This window comes from Ochlerotatus camptorhynchus, unplaced genomic scaffold (genome assembly GCF_037179485.1).
Source record: "Ochlerotatus camptorhynchus isolate MF236.1 unplaced genomic scaffold, CSIRO-AGI_Acam_v1.1 ptg000024l, whole genome shotgun sequence".
In the NCBI taxonomy this organism is placed as follows: Eukaryota; Metazoa; Arthropoda; class Insecta; order Diptera; family Culicidae; genus Ochlerotatus; species Ochlerotatus camptorhynchus.
This window is the reverse complement of record NW_027040516.1, coordinates 1,660,001-1,679,802: the sequence shown is the minus strand read 5'-3', so window position 1 is coordinate 1,679,802 and position 19,802 is coordinate 1,660,001. Positions and strand designations below refer to the sequence as shown.

The 19,802-nt window shown below is 38.0% G+C and overlaps 1 protein-coding gene across 1 annotated transcript; it reads right to left on the bottom strand.

The window, feature by feature from the left end:
- Window positions 1-688: 688 nt before the first annotated feature.
- LOC135707153 (zinc finger E-box-binding homeobox 2-like) lies at window positions 689-14,026 on the bottom strand. Its single transcript, XM_065228891.1, has 4 exons — window positions 13,474-14,026; window positions 3,489-4,430; window positions 2,631-3,425; window positions 689-1,105 (listed from the first exon to the last, which is right to left on the bottom strand). The coding sequence occupies exons 1-4, from the start codon at window positions 13,606-13,608 to the stop codon at window positions 938-940; spliced, it is 2,040 nt and encodes a 679-aa protein (XP_065084963.1). The 5' UTR covers window positions 13,609-14,026; the 3' UTR covers window positions 689-937.
- Window positions 14,027-19,802: the final 5,776 nt, after the last annotated feature.

Below are 19,802 nucleotides of genomic sequence, written 5' to 3'. Positions count from 1 at the left end.
ACCACTAAGAATACCTCGAATAGAGAGAGTCACTTCTACTCAAAGGTATAGAGAAATTCCTAAAAACTACAGGAACTTAGCTCTGAGTACCTGCAGTTTTTAGAAATTTTCTCATACAACTGAGTAAAAGTGACTCTCTTTCTGAGTTATTCTCAGTGGCAATGTTTATTATTTTTTAGTCGAGACACCTACTTTATTATTTTAAAACCAACCTAGTAGGTCTGTTCCCGTACTTGCTTTTATTATTTCAGTGTCAACATTTCAAAGGGGCGTAATTGCTTTTGTAAACAATGACTTTAGCCGTCAATTTCTCGCGAATGATATCTTACCTCTCCAAAATTACAATGCATAACATTCCTCTACCTGGTGGTGTTATTATTTTTCATGAGTGAGCTTTTATTTGCGAGAAATCTATGGCTAAAGCCATTGTTTACAAATGCAATTACGCCCCTTTGAAATATTGGCACTGATTTTTCTGTACTCCAAAAAAAGAGAGAAAAGGAGGCAAACAAGTCAAAAGTAGGTAATAGTGAGCTGACCCGCTGGGTATTTTATTCTTACCGTGTATACTTGTACGAATTCGAGTGAACTGGGTTCAAATATTAATAGCTTCATTTGCCGTGCAGGGAGATGGTTTCGGAAAAATAACGCCAGTGGCGCCAGGAGAGCTGTTTCAAATTCCGTTTATTCCTTATTTACAAAAAAAAAGTTCAACACATTTCACGCTTCGTTATGCTAAAGCTAGAAATAGAACATATTTTTAGCAATATAATATATATGTTTTAAACGAATCAATTTTCAATCTTGCTTTGTACATTTTCGAAATTTTGCGGGTTGTTACCGTTGTATTGTACTTATTGTATCACAGAGGATGGGGATTTTGCGGTTACCAACTTTTGAGATTGAATGGCTAAGGTACGGGGCACCAAGGTGCTAATTACTTTCTTCCGGGTTTGGAATTTTGGGCGTCCTTTTCCTCAGCTGCTGAGAGCTCGGCGGGGTGCATGCGCTTGCGATGGGCGAAACAGTTTCCCGAACTGGCGAAGGACTTCGGACACTGGGGGCACTTGAATGGGCGCGCTCCTGTATGCTGGTTTAGGTGAAACTGGAAGAATGGAAATCGTTATTTTTGTTTTTCCAACTGAAGTTGAAGAGCTGGATTTAATGAAATCAAAGGCTACGGAAATTGATTAAAAAATCATTTAATGATTTCTTATCTTAAATAAAAAATTGCTGCGAGTTCTTTATTCAAATTTTAGTTAGCAAAATTACTGTGAATCTTGTTTAGAATGTTGATGTTCTAAGTGGGGGCTCAAATAGTCTATTGAGCAGTTTCAAGCCAAATAGGGTTGTTAATGACGGAGTCCGGTAAATTTTGGTCTTTGGTTTCCAGCTTACCCAGCTGTTAATACATTTTGACATAGTTATGTTTTTGAGCTTTTCAACACTAAGATATTTTTCGAGACTATTCATACTTGTAAAACCTTTTGAGATCTAGGACTGCAATTTTTGGTTTATCCGGAATAGAAGAAATTTAATACATAACACTAAAATTTAAAAGATTCAAATTGGTAAGCAATAATTGCAAAACTGCAATATTTTAAAGTATTGTTATTTCCTTCAAACATGAGCAGTTCTTTCGAGTTGTACGGGTTTCGTGAATTTTGACATGACGAATAAAATATGCCATCACATTAGTTTTCCTTCTTTCAAAAGATGCTCGTTCATTTCTCACACTAATTTGAGAAATTATCCTGCCACACACAATATCCGAATTCTTATTACTTTCTACCAGTGGAACAGCGCCATCTTTGTGGAAAATGGCCTGAAGATATGATTCATTGTGGGCTCTTTTTAAAAGGAGCACATGGATTTGTGGTTGGGTGGGGGCACTCAATTGGGATTTAGTTATTGTGTGTGGCAGGATAATTTCTCAAAATGGGATTATATTGTCGCGCTTATGTTAAATTCTAATTTGATGACGGTCTACAGCCGTACGACTGCGCTCATTGATTTAACACACGGTGGCTCGTTATCCAGGATTCCCTCCTCAAGCCGCTGCCATAAAATACTATCTAAGTTACACACCTGTGTAGAATCCATATGGGCGGGGTTGCAGCGCGCTTATGAGCGGCGTGCTTCGACCGTCACCAAATGAGAATTTAACATGAGTGCGACAATAGTAACCAGCTCTATATTTACCATAACAGCACTGAACATAACCATGGATGAATTTGCAACCGAAAACATTTAAAATAATAGGTCAGATGAGGTGTTCCCTGAGACTTCTGATATAAACAGGATATACAGATAATCAGACGAAGCTACGAAGCTTGATGAAAGGTTTAACGTACTACAGGTAGATTCAGCAATTTTCTTGTACAAAATGTCCAGAAAGTTATTTAGAAGGCTTCCAAAAAACTTGGAAGATATGCTAAGACGACTTCTACGAAGAGGACTTGAAGTAGATGCCCAGAGGATTTTCATGTGATGTTCAGAGCTGTCCATCAAGTTGTTAAGAAATTATACAAGGTCACAGTAATAATTGGTAGTTCCGAGACTTTCAGACAACCGATCATCCCCAAGAGCAACAATGCGAAATTAGTACTCCCAAGGAGCAAAATACCCACCTTCAAATCCTGATTCCGCTTGAACGTTTTCTCGCAAATCGTGCACCGGTGCGGTCTGGCATCGCTGTGGGTAATCTTGTGAGCCTTCAGCATACTGCTGGTCGCATAAACCCTTCGGCAGCGATCGCAGGAAAACTTCTCTCCACCATGAAATTGCCTATGCTTGGCCAGGTTGGAAGCGGTTCGAAACACCCGATCGCACTTTTCACAGGTGTAGTTATCCTTTGGGCCGTGCGATTCCATGTGAGTGCTGAGCTTACTCTTGGAGGGGAAACGTTTTCGGCAAACCGTGCACGACAGCTTGGAATGCTTCGCCAAGCTGACCTGACTGCGGGTTCGCTTGGCAAGGCTGGCATCGATCTTGAGCGTCCATTTGACGTCACGCTTCCGTTTGGGTTTCACGGTTTGCACTTTTGTAGGTGCGGTTGGTTTCTGCAAGTTGCTGCTGGGAACACTTGTCGTTGGGATTTGTATTTTGGATTCAGACGGTTTCGTTGCGGCCGGGATCACGGTAATGGTCGTCGTTGGTGGAATGGTGATAGGGATCGACGCAGCACTGAGTGGGATGGGAGGTTTTGAGGGTTCAAGTTGCGTTTTGTCTTTGTTTTTCTTCACTCTGATTTTAATGACTTTCTTCTCGGCTGGAGCTTCTGACAGAGATTTTTTAGGTTTGATCAAGTGCTTCGTTACGACATGATTTTGCAGTTCAGTGCTGGTAGTGAAGGATTTGGGACAGCTTGAGCAAACTTGACTTCCGTTGCTTCGAACGTCACACTTGAGAATTGCGGGGATCATCTAAGTAACAAGTGTAAGTAGGAATAAGTAAATATCTCGTTAAAATCTACGAAGCATACCCACCTTATCGCTAGATTTCTTGTTGGCTAGGTTTACCGGAACGAGTTGGATAGTGACAACGCTATCCATTTTCTGTGTACTTTCAGGCTTCGGCTTGGTCTGCGTTTCTTCGTCATCGAAGAACAAACTGGGATCGACACCTACTTCCATTTGCGTGACACTATCTTCACTGAACGAAAAATGCTCCTTCTTCAGCATCGGCATAGCCCTGGAACATGAAACACTTCCCATATCCGACGGGCTAAGATTAGATTTCACGGAAGAAATGTGCACTATCGGTTTGATCGTGACACCTCTATTACCGAGATCAATACTACTACCACCATTATGGCTATTACTGTTGGAACCGGTAAATTTATTGAACGCCTCCTGTCCAATGTAGGACTTCAGGAGCTGCGTGAGATCACTGTCCCTCAAAAGGTTCGGATTGGACAAAATCTCCCTAAATGTTGTATTCTTCAAACGTTGAATCAGCACTTCAAACGTCGCTTTTTGATCATGTTCAGCCCACCGCAGGGCCTTCAGTATCAATTTGAGTAGTTCCTGATCCTTGATCAACAGGCCCAGTTTCAGATCGCTGTAGGAAACGATCGAAATCTCCGGTTTGATCAACCTAATCGGATTGAGAGCCGTACCCAGCGGCGCATCCTTCTGATTGATCTGTTCGTCGACGGCTTGCTTCAGGGCGCTGAAATCGATCTTCGGAGGGATGTGAAGCGATGACCTGGGGGAACTAGGAGGTGGTATATGGGTAAGCTGCTGCACCGGTGCTAGCGGTGGAGGGATGGGATTGACGTGCCTGGCCAGATTGGCACGGATGCATTTGAACCACCCGAGATAGGCTTCCTCGGTCTTCTTGGCAAGGATGGCAAATTTGTCTATGCTTTCGACTTTGATGAAGCAGGTGGCGCAAAGGAATTTCGGGAGATCGTCGTGCAGGGTGACCTGGAAGAGATGGGTACACATATGATTTAATAGGGGAAATGCAGGTAATGTCGGCCTAAGTGTCCCTAATTTGGACCCATACATAAATTCAGCAATCAACTTAATTTTCAATAGCAACCAAAAATATCAATTAGTAACGTCCCTATAACGCGTTCATCTAGATAAAATTGATAAATAGCAAACTTTTAGCGATGGGCCCAAATTGGGGACATGTAGGCCGACATTACCTACATTTCCCCTACAATAAAAGGAATAATTGGCACAGATGAAAAGCCAAAAAACGGAAGGAGTTATCAAGCTGAGAAATTCTCTTCAAGATAAAACCTGAAAAATGATGTTTAGAGTTAATGCTTTGATAATTACTACCACGTCATATGATCTTTTACCAACACTATCAATGTATTGATGCAGAGAACTCTACGATCTCATAATTGTCATAGGGGTTGATGCATATATTGTGTCACGCTCTAGGGTGGGGTGGGGGGGATTAGGTTGTCTAAGATTTTGTGACAAGCAATGCATTAGGTATAGAAAAAAACGTCACGATAGGGGGGGGGGGGGGGAATTTCTCCTCGATTTAGCGTGACATGATTAATGCAGGGCCCTAGGAGTATGGAGGTTTGTTAGTGGGGAGGGTAAAGCTATACGTTCGGTAAACGTTGCTGGCAGATTTATATTAGCAATGGGGATAGAATAAAGCATAGTGATCCTGCTAAAAAAATAGCTTATTCAGCTTTTAATTAGCTCAATTTGATTGTTGGGAACCTCAAGCTGAATTTATAGCTGCTTCTAAAAAAGTTGTTGGTTGTGAGGAGAATAGATGATTAATGTCAATCAATATTCCGAGAGTTCAGATGAAGGTTAAAAGAGACTTACAAACATAATACATAAGAAGATAGTTTCGAAATAATACTAAGGATGATGCATAACAGAATTTAAAGAAATTAAAAGGAAAGTTTAAAAAAAAAATCAGAAGTGAGGAGAAGCTCGAACACGGTTAGAAAAAAGTACCAAAAATTAAGTTCTTTTCACTCATCTCGGCACTATAGTGCAGGAACCCAAAAGTAGGTAAAGCGGGTCAAAGTAATTTTGATTTACTTGTGTGCAGTTCGTATGGAATTTTCCACTAGCTTTTTAACCAAAAGTAAGTTAGTTGTACCCAACAGTAGGTAAATATGATTATACCCAACGTTGGGTTCCCACACTTTACTACCCCTGTTGGGTGGTTTTGCTCCTTCTTTTTTGACAACATTAGAAGGAGAAAATGAGACAAACTAGTCAAAAGTAGGTAAAAGTGAACTGGCCGTTGGGTACTTTTTTCTTACCGTGAAGGGTTTCTGATAACAGTTTTGACTACAGTTTGTGCCATGGTGTTTGATGTGTCTATACTACACTCAGAAAATTTTTCACTTAGATGTTACATGAAAACATATATAGATTTTTTCCATCTAGTTTTCACGTAAATTTTACGTTTTGCATATGTGGATTGGTTTGAAAGTTCTAATTTAAATCCACATACAACTCTAATAGGTAGTATAGGATTTGGAAATAAATTTTACTTTATTTTAATGTAGCATCTAAGTGAAAATTACTCAAAGTGAAAAGATCTTTGCCCAATCCACTAGAAAACAACATAGATTTTATGGTACTTTCTAAGTAAATTTTATTATGTTTTAATTTAAATTTTAATAAGTTTCTTCAACAGCAATTTAACAGCATTCAGCACCAGGTCGATCCATCGGTTGTGTAATATAACGTTGTACGATGTACATCGATTTTGCGAACAAAATTACATCCATTGATGTAATATTGTATCTGCTTTCTGCTATTACATCATTATTTCATACATCAGCTTGATTTACATTGATCGATATTACATTTTTTTTTTGCTGTGCATGTTAGGTTTTGTTTGTGCCATCACCACTCAGAAATTTTCACACTATAAATTCATGTAGAATCTAAGTGAAATTATCTTACATGAAATTCATTTGAAACTTATATATATTCATCTAAGTTTCAAAGCGTATTACATTGCTTTTAATGCGATTTGTAATAAATTTTATTAACGTCATGTACTTTACGGACAAATTTTAATATCTGAGGTTACGTGTTTTTCCAGTGAAATTTATGTGACAAATTATTTGAGTGTAGTATCAATAAGCTTATTTCTATTATTTAGGGGCCGTCCATTAATTACGTAAGACTATTTCAGTATTTGATTTTTTCCTAACAAATTCGAGAAATGTCAAAACAAATCCTAAAAATAAGAAAATCCTAGTCTCCCCTCCCCCATATAAACCCTTACATAATAAGTGAACGACCTCTTACATGTATCAGTTTGTTTTGAATCTGAACTTAACGCATGCCATTACGTTCTCAGATAATCTTATAGTTAAATTTAAATCTGCGAGATTACAATACTTCCCACCTTTCAGAAAATAAACACGAGTTTAGTATCTGTATTAGTATCCTTGCACCATAACCAATACATAAGCTCAAATCGCTAAAGCATACTAATATATACAAAGGGTGAATCCAATCTGATTTGTACCTTAAGAATAATGAGACTTACACACCAAATTTTAGAGTTCAATATCAGTTAAACGGTTTGCTGGGTCATGATCAGCAAAACAAAAATGCTTTACTGAAAAACAGCAAACGATATTTTATCGAAAAATTCAGCTAACATAAACAGTACTGGACACTCAGTAAAGAGCTGTCAAACTTTAAGTGTCACAGTCGCAAGTATTTGAATTCGTACACACCACCGAGGATGAGGAGGAGAAGGAGGAGGAGGAGGACGAGGTAAACAAAACTCTTCTTTTTCTTCTTTCTTTTATTTAACGTCGGTCTCTGTTCCGCAATCTAGTGCCAATCACCGACGGACATCGATTGCCATCCATTGACGGGAAAAACTTTGACTCAAACAACTAATTTTCAATGTTTTCTGAGCCTACAAAGCCAAAATATGATGCAAAAATCATTATAAGCGGATAACAACTATTCATCCAAAAAATAATAGGGAATGGTTCATTCTGGGGATTTTTTTTTCTCTTCAGTTAAGACCAATGTGTAACGGCGCCGGTGGTGTAGTGGTAAGCGTGATGTTCTGAGGCATAACATCTCTGATCACGCCTTCCTAGATAAGGCGCCTTCCTAGGTAAGTAAAGCCGTCCCCGGTTCATGAGTTGATGGGTCGATAGGTAGGGTTCAGGTGTGGGAGCTGCATCCCTGGCGTGGCACAGCACGGAAAACAAGATCGACGGAAAACAAACCAATGGAAAAAAAAGACCAATGTGCAGTTCTGGTAACTTCAGGAAAATTGCAAGATTTTTTCAGTGAGCTTCATGGCAATTCTGAAAACTTCAGGGCAGTTACATGATTTCAGGATAATAGGAGCGGAAACCTTTAAGAATTCCGATCATTTATTGATAGTCCAAGTATCTTGAGAGAAGTTTAGTGAACTTAAGAAAAAATCGAGAACTTCACAGAAGATCCCGAGGAGGGCGACACATCTAAATCTCAAGTCTAGATGCTCAACAAATCTCACACTAGCTATCTTCGAAAAATCTTCTTTCATTTCTCGCATCTGCATCGCACATCATCTTTTTGCAGGAAATCTTCAGAATCATCAGCAATCTTCTTTCTACCTACTCAGCGTGCGCGCAACTAGCCACAGCAAAACACAATCTTTTCTGCATCTTAGATAGAGTCGTCCGCCTCGGAAGATCCAAGGTATTCATGAAAGTCCAGAAAACTTCAGGATAGTTGAAGAATCTTTTGGGCAGTTCCATTTATTTCAGGGTATTTGCAGGAACATGAATTGGAGAATTGTGAGAACTTCAGGGAAGTTCCCTGAGCTTCAGGAAAGATAAGAGATCTTCAGAACTGTCCCATTATCCTCTCTAAGATTGTAGGAACTTTAAAAACGCTCTGTGGAATGAAAGGAAATGTCGAGAATTTAATAGAAGTTTCAGAAACAACCTGCGAGAACATACATAAAGGAAGATCCGGTTTTTTTTTGGAAAATCTAAGAATTCTAAGGCGGTTCCATTAGTTTCAGTAAAACTGCAGGATCTTTTAACACTCCAAATACGATGCCTCCGAAAAATGTGTAACGGCAAGTTTGCAATGGCATAGCTTAGCCATTTATTGATTACATTCAAAGTGTTTTTTATGTTACTTCATACGCGAAGTTAACGATTTTCAGAGTTGGTTGGAAATGCTAACATGAAGCTTTAGTGTGATGATTTATTAGCTAGAGAATGATCTTTAGAAGAGGGTAGGTGGATAGTTCCGTTAGAGTACGGCAGTATGAAAATTGAATAGAAGTTGAAAATGAGCGAAGGGCCATTAAAGCGACAGTTTTTCAAGATAGACGCACATTTTTGCCTAACCCGTACGATGTACGCGGGGACTTGAAGTATGTCTCCAAGTCCACAGGCAAAAATGACAGGCGATCCCGGCGTAGTGGTTAACATCCATACCTCTCACGCCAAAGTCACGAGCTCAAATCTCACCCCCGGACAAGTCACGAATGACCCAAGAGTGTTAAAGTGACTATAATAATAATAATAATAATATTGTTAATTTGCCGTTACACGTTTTTCGGATGCTTCATAGTCGGCGTAAAGTTTTTTACCCACCGTATTCGAAGTGTTAAGAAGTTATGAGAACTTCAGAGATATCCAGATAACTTCAGGGAAATCAAGAGAACATCTGAGAGGAGAGTACTTGAGGTATTTTTTTGAAACTTTAAAGAAGTTCCAAGTATCTTCGAGAAGCTAGGTCTTGGGATTTTTTGGGAATTTTTTTAGAGATCCTAAGGGTGGGTCCAATAATTTCAGCGATGTTCCAGGAACAATAAAAAAAAGTTCAGACTTTCTGGTAAGCTTTAAGATCTGTTAGGCGTGGATCTGATCAAATCCAAAATTTCATAATTTTTGATGCATTAGAACTATTTTAAATAAATGCGATTACATTAGCAAAAATCGCCATCTTAGCGCCCTTCGGTGGGACTTTGTATGGGACAAAGCTGTCAATTTGTTTCGATTTTTTTTAGATTGATGTTTTGAAAATAGAATGATCCAGCATTCAAGATAGTTTTATTTAAAATGAAATATTCCGGATATGAAGAAATTCCCGAGGGGGGCGACACATCTAAATCTCAATTCCAGATGCTCAAAAAATCTCACACTAGCGAATCAATCTTCGAAAAATCATCTTTCATTTCTCGCATCTACTTGCATCGTGCTTCATCTTTTTGCAGGAAATCTTCAAAATCGACATAAATCTTCCTTCTATCTACTCAGCGTGCGTGCAGCTAGCAACAGCAAAACACAATCTTTTCTGCATCGTAGATAGAGTAGTCCCCCTCGGAAATTCCCAGGATAAGACAACATGAGAAGTTTTCATGATCCAAAACTAAAAGCATACATATTTGATATGCGAACTTGAAATTAATCAAATGTCTGAGACTTCATTCTTCTAGTTCTGGGATTCTGAAAATTTTCAAAATCTTGAACTTGGTGTTCAAAACTTCAAGGCTTTGATTTGTTATGAGATGTTTGACTTTGTAAACTTAAGTAAATGTTTAATGTTAATCATAAGTAAATATTAAGTTTTGATAGTAATTTTTTTCTCTAAAAATTGATTGCCATGCCTTAAAATCGTGTGTGGAAAAAAGTTGTTGAACTATCAAAAATTACATATTTTTTAACGCAATTAGAAAACAGCTTTCTTATAAACCTGGAAATTTTCCGTAAAAGTTCAGAAAATCCTGGAAAACTGAGGGAATTCTACTAAGCAAAATGAGGAGATGAAGATCATTGGCGTAGTTTGAAAATTTTACTGGAGGGGCCTAAGGGAGGCCTGTTGCATTTTTTGTTTTGTTAAACTACGGTTAACCTATTATAGTGAGGCTAACTATTATTTTAATGGTGAAACATTCAATTTTATTATATTTAATTCATTACAACGCTTGCTACCTCGATAATGGTAGCCTTAAAAGCAAACTGATTTTGAACAAGCAATGATATCCAACGAGCGAGTTTGATAAAGGGGACGATCAACCCGATTCGTACCTTCCTCAAAATTGTCCTTTGCTCGATTTTTAATCTCTATACACAATTTTCACATTGCCGTACTCTAACGGCAATTCTATACTTTCATCTCCTTATCTATTTATCGTATAAAATGACCACATTAAGTCTGATATTTGACGTTAAGCATCTCCAACTAAGCCATGATCGTTTGTTCAAGGTTTTTGTAATGAAATCACATAGCACTCGGAATTTTAAGGATCTCAAACTTAAGAAAAAATTTATGACAGCAGAGCTAGATGGAATCGAAATACTTTTTTGAGATCTTTAATATTTAACGATCAGTTCTATCTCAGGCATAGGAATGGAAATTTAATTCTAGAACAATGATTTTTTTTAATAAAATTTCTACCTGAATCATGGCAAAGTGCACAAAGACTAATTTTCATACATTTTGGGCTTACTTACGAAAATGTTCAAGATATCGCAATGTTTCGAATACCGGACGGTCCGTTAAACCCGAAATTTAATTTTTAAATAATTATTACGTCTACTTTGCATCATAAAAACCATTTGTGATGGTTGTGAACGATGAGATAAAGTCATGTTAAAATTTGCGAAGCGACTGGAATGTTGGCATCACTGGTCAAAGTGAATATTCACTCCGCTTTAAGATAAGCTACCCGTTTCAAATTCCCTACGCCCCGGTGTACCTTATTAAAACTCCATAAGCATTTTTTTTTTCATAATAGGGTTTTTGAATTAATTTCCGCCCTACTAAGCACATCCCGTCCTTTACATCTTTTTTAAAGGGTTTGAACAAAACATGGAATGTTTTCACCAAAGATAACTTCTAAATTTATTCACCTTTCCATGCCTTTCCATTTGATAAAGAGTAAACGATTTTGAGATATTATTAAAAAAATCTAACACTGCTTCTTGATTCTAAATTCGTCCTACGAGTTTCAATTCCGTACTAACGCATTGAAACGCCATTGGATTTTCTTCGTTCTACTGATGATGGGAGAAAAAGTGGATTTGCCAGCGCTTCTTTTGTTTTGAGAACAATGCTCGCGTCCTTTTTCAAAAGGTCCTAAGTAACAAATGTAAACAAATCGAGTTAACCGATTCAAACTATTGCTCTTCTATCATTGTATGTGATACAAAAACATCCATCCAAATTTATTTTCATTTATTATGATTATCTTCATAGATATATATTTACTGATTATCTTCATAGATTAAAAATTGTCCAATGTACAATTGATGGGTACATGATTGTTACTAACATGATTGGTGCTCATTTTCCAAAGGCGGGGCCAATCTAAAGTTAGGTACTCTACTCTGAAATCTGTGAAAGGGAATCTAGTATCATGTAGACAAAACGTCCAATATAACAATCATTGATTATGTCATTTAGAAAAATCGTCCAATGTAGCATGTCTGATATACAACTCGACTTGTCAAAACGTCGTATGTAGTTTTTTTTCTATATTGTAGCATGGAATTCAAAGTAAAATTGTGATTTTACCGTTTCTACTGAATTTTCAACGTTATTATTAACTGACTAAATTAAAAAAAAGTATTGCGAAATGTATTGTTTCTGAACAGTTAAAATAATAATCTGTCGAACTTAAATTTCGATTTTCTCAAAATGGTGGATATGTTACATTAGTGTATTTGAAAAGCGACGCAATAATGAGTGTAAATATTCATACAATGCGCTATAATAGGGTTTATGTTGTGGCTTATCAACTAACGGATCGGGACAAACGTTTTATCGATTTGTGCACAGTTAAATCATTGATATTATTGATTATTTCTGCTCGATATAACGGAAATGGACGATTACGACGAAATAGCGCTTTTCCCTATAGATTGGTTTTTTCGGCAGTTGCTGATTGACCTAAGATAAAAGTAAATTCGGGAATCAAAGTTGAATGATAGTAATCCTAGAAGAATTGCGTAGAACTGATTGGAAATACAATAAGGACAGGACAACAGTAGCCGTTTTTTGCTTCAGTAGCTTGCTGTCCGTTTAACAATTAATGAACTTTCATTTAGTAATTTGAAATCATGGGCTGCTAAGACTTCAAAATGCAAGCATGCTCTATTCACCTCTAATCACATGGACCAGGGCTTACGAGCATTCCGCTCAGTTCTCTAGTTATGGCATTTGCATAGAGGACAACATGCTGAATACCTCTCTCAGTATAAACTGTCGTCGTCGTCATCGTCGTTCGTCAGTGCAAAACTCATGATAACGCGCAGTTGGAGAGTAGCCATAGGTGGGTGCTGTGTTTAAAAGTTGTTATGAAAAACTGGTCCACGATCTTGACGAAGTTTTGTAGTGGTATTGGTATCCCTCGCGCTCAAGGAGCAACAGCTAGCACACGTGCAAAGAAACATTTTCTTACTAAAGCGTGTATAGTAGAATACAACAACAATAACGACAATACGAAACGTGAGAGTAAACATTGGCGCACGTTCGTTTGTTCGTTCGTTCGTTTGATTGCATTTCGAGCAATGCCTACCTTGTTTACCAGAGAACGAGAGAGAACTATGCTAGTGGAGGTCATAGTGGGCTTATGCTGTGAACAACTATTTGCTTTGCGAGTGTACGTCACCTGACGATGTCCAAAACATTTCACTGAAGCATATCAATACACTAACATAAGAAAAAATTGCATGACATTCTCGCAAACGCTATGACTTCTCTCGAATGATATGGAATCAAATTTACATTGCGACTGGTATTTTGAATCAAGGCCACCCACACTAACACCACCAACACACCACCAAGTGCACGTTTAACTGAGTGAGGATTCAGCATGTTCCTCTCTCTCTTTCTCTCACTAGTAGCACTCCCCAAGAAGATCGTACATACAGACTATAGCAAACCCCACAGCAAGTGAATGTAAGTGGCACAAGAAGTGCGCTTTTCCAATGACGCAGTTCGAAATGGCATCGTTTTCCTCGTCCTTCCATTCTAGGCTACTTACATTCAAGCCCAGATAGCGATGAATTTTATGATCCAGCTGAAGTCCGCTGCCGAAGATTGGTATGCCGCACGTTAGCTCCAAGATGTCCGTACCACAGGTGCGACACTTGCGCTCGAAATTTAGCGCCAAACTCATGATTCTATGCGAATTGTTTGAACCTTATAATCCAAGGGTGTAACAACAACACTACTTCTTCTATTACATCACAGCAGGCCTTATCACTATTGCTAGAGTGCTGCTTGCACCACCATGCTGCTTTCTTCGTGCTTGCTTTGTTGGTATCCCACTGCTCTTCTATAGTTCAAGGTTTTTGCTCGTTGCACAGAAAATCACTATGATTCGTATCCTAGAAGGAAAATTTCACGAAACTTCTTCGATTTTACAATTGTTTAGACCTGTACACTTCCACGAATGATATTTTCCAAGCATTTAGTCACTTGACACTGACCACAAATGTCCGCCAAAAAATGGTCCTACAGAATATGCACCGAAATCGTTGATGAAAATTGCGCCCCCAGTTTGTTGTTGCTGCTGCTGCGAGAGTGAGCAAACGATTGAGCACGATTCGAATGTGTGGGGTAAATTTCTACAAAAGGGGATCAGCTCTGCTGTGTGCGATGAGATTCACTCTTTTCTCATTTCGTTCGCAGTGGATTGAAAGTCTCTCACTCACCGTTTAGTGTGCAACTTACAATGTAAAATTGCAATTTACGTTGGTAGTGAATGTGATGGAGGCAAATAATACTACCGTTGAATGCGAGATTGAGAACCACCTACAACAACGGGGTAGGTTTCGGGGTGGATGTTGGTGTTGGTGATGGGAGCAGAGGTTTGGGGCTGGCCGCTACACAAAGAGCTACACTCGCAATAACAGAGCAACGTGTCATCCGTTTCGATGTAAGTAATCGATGTAATGAACGATAGCAAGCAGCGCTGGATGTTGGTGGTGAGATTTGTTTTTCTGCTGACGGAGCGCATGGTTCTTAACACGTGTTGGTGGATAGTGGGTCTCCATTGTAACTTTGCTATGTTGTTGCTCTATGCATTGGTATTTGAATGCATGCATGATTGCTATGGTTATTATTATGTAATTTGGAAACGAACCGATATTCCCCTTCATATTTTTTGGGACATTGTTTTACCCATTTTTTTATTATTGATATGTTTAGCCAGTTGGCTAGATCATCTCAATTTTACCCAATCGGTTTACTCCCTGCTCTCAGCTTTGTGTTCACTGAACGAGCACTGGCACAGTTGATAATTGAAAGCTTTTTTTTGTATTTGTGTATTGTGTGGCAAGCACAGTGATACCATTTGTGCTGCAGCTATCCGGATATCCGAATACAAATATAAGTTCTCCCTAGTGCTCCTCTAACGGCCTTACTCATGCTCAAAATAAGTTTTTCGATATTTTTTCAACGTAGACTAACTTCCTGTGGAAGAAATTTTGATTTTATGAAAAAATTAAGGCCGTATGGCTAATTAGAGGACCACTAGTGCCATAGCTGGAACACGCCCCCTACGACAGTTATTCAAAATCATGATCAACCGGTATCCGGATACCAAATCCGGATTTCCGGATCGTCGGATACCCGGATTAGACTGGCCCAAAAAAAAAAAAAAAAACTAGTGTTCAAATTTTCCATGAGTCATGTTTATTTTTTTTTAATTTGTTCCAAATTCAAAATAAATTACATTTTATATTAACCTAGGTGCTCCAGTTACTACAGCAACTAACCAGCATTAATTGTTATGATAAAGGTACAACGAGTTTACTGTAATAATTTTTACCTTTATTTCACTCGCTCTCTTTCTCTCTAATTTTCCCTCTCTCATTCTCATATTTACTCACGCTGCATCTATAAGCGCCCATTACACATATCAATATATTTACAATATATTGACATACCGACAATATTATTGAAAAGGTGATATTGAAGACGATGATTGATGACAAGTATTGACAAAAAGCTGATTTTAGTTTCACTTTATTAATACTCAGAATGTATTGACAAAAAGCCGTCAATTTCGCCATCAATATCATCAATATACGAGTATTGACAACATTAATGGCAAAAGAAGCGTTGATGTAAAAATCAATGTATTAAAGTCAATATTACTTGTCTCAATTTCCCCACCCAAGAAACATGGATCAGCGAAAGAAAGTGTGTTTAGAGTTAATGTTTGCATTCGGGTCCAAACAGAAACGATTGCTGGACCTGTATGCATAGAAAATACTGGCTACACACTGAATTCGGATCACCGAAGTCGGTAAATTTTTCCAGGGTTTTGAACAGCTGAAAAAATAGGAAAAATTTCAAATGACCGTTACTCGAAGGAAATCAATCAAATCGACAAATTTGTTTTGTATCATTGAATGGGGTTAACTAGGTCCGTACATTTTCAGAATAAATTTCCAGATATTTAAATCTTTCACTGATTTCCCTCCCCTTGGCTAGTTTTTTAACCTGGACGTTGGTGGGCGGGCCTAGTCTTATGCTTCATAGTGGAGCGTTGGAGACTGTTGGTTTAGGTCCGGCATCGTTGGCTCATGCCGTGACAAAATAGCGTCATGAGCATGCGATGAGGATTACTGAGCTTCCCCTCTCTGATGAACCATTGCATAAGAGAACCAAAGTTCTAGCCTGAAGTGATAGTATCACACTTGTTACTCCTTTATTTGAAAGCCGCGTTGTAGTACGCTTACGTATAGGCACTGACGTTGGGTGCGATACTGGCGGGTTTTGCCGCAAATCACTCTTATTTTATTTATTTTTACACAGATAGATTTATTTGGGTTTGCAAGGGAATTATACTATTGAAATATATCAGAAAGTGCCCAACAGTGCTCCTTCTACTTGCGTGACAAGCTTTCGTTGTTGTTTTCATTGAGGTATTGCTCAGGGAACAATATTAAACACCATTTTTGTACATGGTATTGCAACTAATCTTATATGTGCTTCATTTTGATTTGGGATAAGTGTTTGAACTATGGCTCGGGATTTCCACTGTGGCGTGCTTCTATTGTGACATACGTATGTTTGTGGTGCGACATAGTGGAAACGTGTGAGCGTAGTTGAAGCATGTACCCTATGTAATTTAAAAATCAGCTAAGAAACTAACTTCATAGTGAAGCATTTTAGTCACTTGAAGGTGTCACCTGGGACGAACTAATATATATTAAATATAGGTCAAAGTCAAAAACAACTTGAAACACGTTAAATTTTAGATTACATTCACAAGTGCAGGTACTTAATAAAGCATGGTAGGTAGATTAGAGATTTCAATTATTTATTAAATTAGACTAGAGATATCATAATCATCAAACAAACTTAAATAAGAAAATTTAGACAGCCTAGTAGCATTAAGTAGATTAACAGAAGAGTTAGGGAGGCAACTAGCCTTGAAAGCAACTGGCAACTAGCCTTTTCATGTATTGTCTGTTTATTTTGATTATTGCTTTAAAATATCAATTGTATGTATGTATGTAAGGTAGCCACCATCCCTTCGAAGATCTTGTCTTGTATGCAGCTCCACTTAATAGCAAGATCAATTTGAGCTACCGATCTGAATTCACAATATCGCTGTATGAAGGGCCAAAAACGGTGGGGTGGACCCGTAAGCAGAGGCACTTACGCGAAATGTACGAATCTCCTTCCAATGATACGATCCAACAAATCGAATAACGCAATTCGCAATACTTATTAAGCTTCCTACAGGATGGTTTGTTAAGAAGGGCGCGTCAATCTCCATGAAAATGTTGGAGTAGAATTCACACCATCACAATCGAATCGGTAGGATAAAGAAAATGATAGTGTTTATTCCTTCCTAGACTCCGGTTGTCATACCACTCCAATCGTCCAGTTCCAGGTCAAATGATAATCTGATGCTCCCTCATGATACCCAAATGGAGACATGAAATATATCAGAACATTAAAATGCGTAATAATGAAAATACAATTATATGGATAAAAAAAAAACTGGTATTCTGCAATGAAAATAATATTTTTTTTACATACAATATGATGCAGCTCTATGTCTCCTCAGCTCCCAATAAGGAAGATGTAACCCTGAAATTTCCAGATTATATTACGCAAATAAATATTTTTAGCTATAATGATACTTGATATTTTTGTGTTGTGTTATGTTGTGGGAGAGCTTGGGATTAAACCCATGATATTCTGCTCATTAAGCAAAACCGATCCCTCTAAGGTCATCGAGCATCTCAAAACAAAAATACTCCACGGCAAAACATGATTAAGCCCTCACCTGGTCTGTAATGAACAACAGAAATACGCGATAATTCATATAGTTTCAGCATATGATACAATATCACAACTGTTGATAAAAGGAACGGATCCCATATTATTTAAGACCTGGATAACCTGAAATGTGTGTTACCGGGTTAATACTTATTTAAATGTAATATAATATTGAAAATGCGTTATAATGCCATGTAACAAGATACAATAAACACAAGATTTTTACAAAACAGATAATGAACGATTCAGATTTCTTTTCAAGCTGGCACTATGCTTCCCTGGAGTCGCTCATAATAGCTAACATTAAGAATTAAGTATATAAAATGTAATTTACAATAATATTAAATGATGTAAAGTCAATAACAATAACTACTATAAACACTAAACATATACGATAACCAATAGCTAGCTTAGCTTAGATTGACTGCACATATCAATGGTTGCTACTCCGTGATTGATCAGAATCAGTGAAATTGTACAATGAATCAACTGAATGGGCCTGGGAGTGACTGTCCATTCTCATTGTACAAGTTTCAGTGACTCTATATGATACGGCGCCGGCCACGTCCTTGCAAACAGGTGGGAGTAGGGAAGAGTGACCTTTGTTGTTTGTGGGCCGTGTTTACCTCTGCACCCCAACAAAAGACACAGGAAAGGAGATTTTGTTAGTAAGTTGGGTTCGTTGGATCAGGATTCACCTTGATAAGTGATGCGACCATGGTTTTAAATGAATCAGTGTTATCATGCATTATACTTGAATTTCCCCGAAGCCAAAACCAAATGGTATATCATTGGACCTTATTACGGGTGTCACTACACGGTGATAAGCAAGTGATACTCAGAATAAGAGCCGTGATTACCGTACAAATCAAATGGGAATCACTTCACCGTGACGACAAGTGACAACTTTTCACCGTGATGTGACATCCGTAATAAGCCCCATTATAATATAAATCTGAAGACGTTCCATCATCGAAATGCTGAAAATGAACTTAGAGCATGAGCATGAGCAAAATTGATCGCCCGCGACTGCCAACACCAAAGAGCTGAAAACCAATTCAAACAAATCAAATCAACAGACAAAACTAGGGTGAAAGCTGTAAGAGTGAATCATTACAGTATAAATCTAATGATGTTCCGTCATCAAAGAGCTGGAAGAAAACTCAAATAATTTAAATCAATAGATCCAGTCTGAATGAAGGCTGCAAAAAGAGAATAATTATACAGCAATGACCCCATTTTGTCAGCTAGCAAAGTATGTGTACCTTAAACATTCATCTTGAAGGAGGAAGGTATGAAATTACAATTATGTGGAATTATATAAAAATAACAGTCTTATGCGCTGAAAGGTTGACAGGATCGGGTCATAACTGTAATGTGAATATTAGGAAGATTTATCATCATCAAACTATTCTTGAATCAACCTGGAAGAATGCTTGTTAATAATTCTTATACAGATAAATTAAATTAATAAACTAAATGGTTCAAACAACAACTCCAGCCTGTAGAAATGCTGAAAATAGGGAATCTTTACAATGTGGATCCTCCACGGTCTTCTACTCAGTAAGCAAAAGCGGCAGCCACCAGGCTAGTCGAGCTGCTCAATTTAAATATTGGGACCTTATTTTGTGAATTTCTTAAGAATACCGATTGAAACACAATGTAAAAAAATAAAAGTTAAGAGTCTCATCCGAATCAAATGATTCCAAACGATACGCATTCATAGAAATTAAGTTTAAATAGACAAAAGTAGAAAAAAGGAACAATCTCACCAAATCAGTCCAACTGAATCCTTTGCAAGCAGCTATGTCACGCTTGGTGTAGTAGCTCCGATCATAGACCCGCCCTACGAGGATCAATCCTCTGGTGGAATGTAGTCGATTGCTCCATGACGCGAACACGAAGCGATCGCTCACAAAATCATACAACGCGTAAACAAACTGAAATCAAAAACCATCACTCGCGACACCACAAATTTCTGTACCGGGAGCACAAGCGAAGAAAAAAAACAAACAACGCAGATAGCGACATCTCTTCTGATGCCTGCAAACATGATGCATCACGTTT

Bases quoted from the DNA above. Each gene is read 5' to 3' on its own strand.
- LOC135707153 (XM_065228891.1), bottom strand. From the start codon at position 13,608: ATGAGTTTGGCGCTAAATTTCGAGCGCAAGTGTCGCACCTGTGGTACG. The intron at 3,426-3,488 runs GTGGGTATGCTT...CTTGTTACTTAG, and splicing joins ACAAGAAATCTAGCGATAAG to ATGATCCCCGCAATTCTCAA. The intron at 1,106-2,630 runs GTGGGTATTTTG...CCATTCTTCCAG, and splicing joins AGCGGAATCAGGATTTGAAG to TTTCACCTAAACCAGCATAC.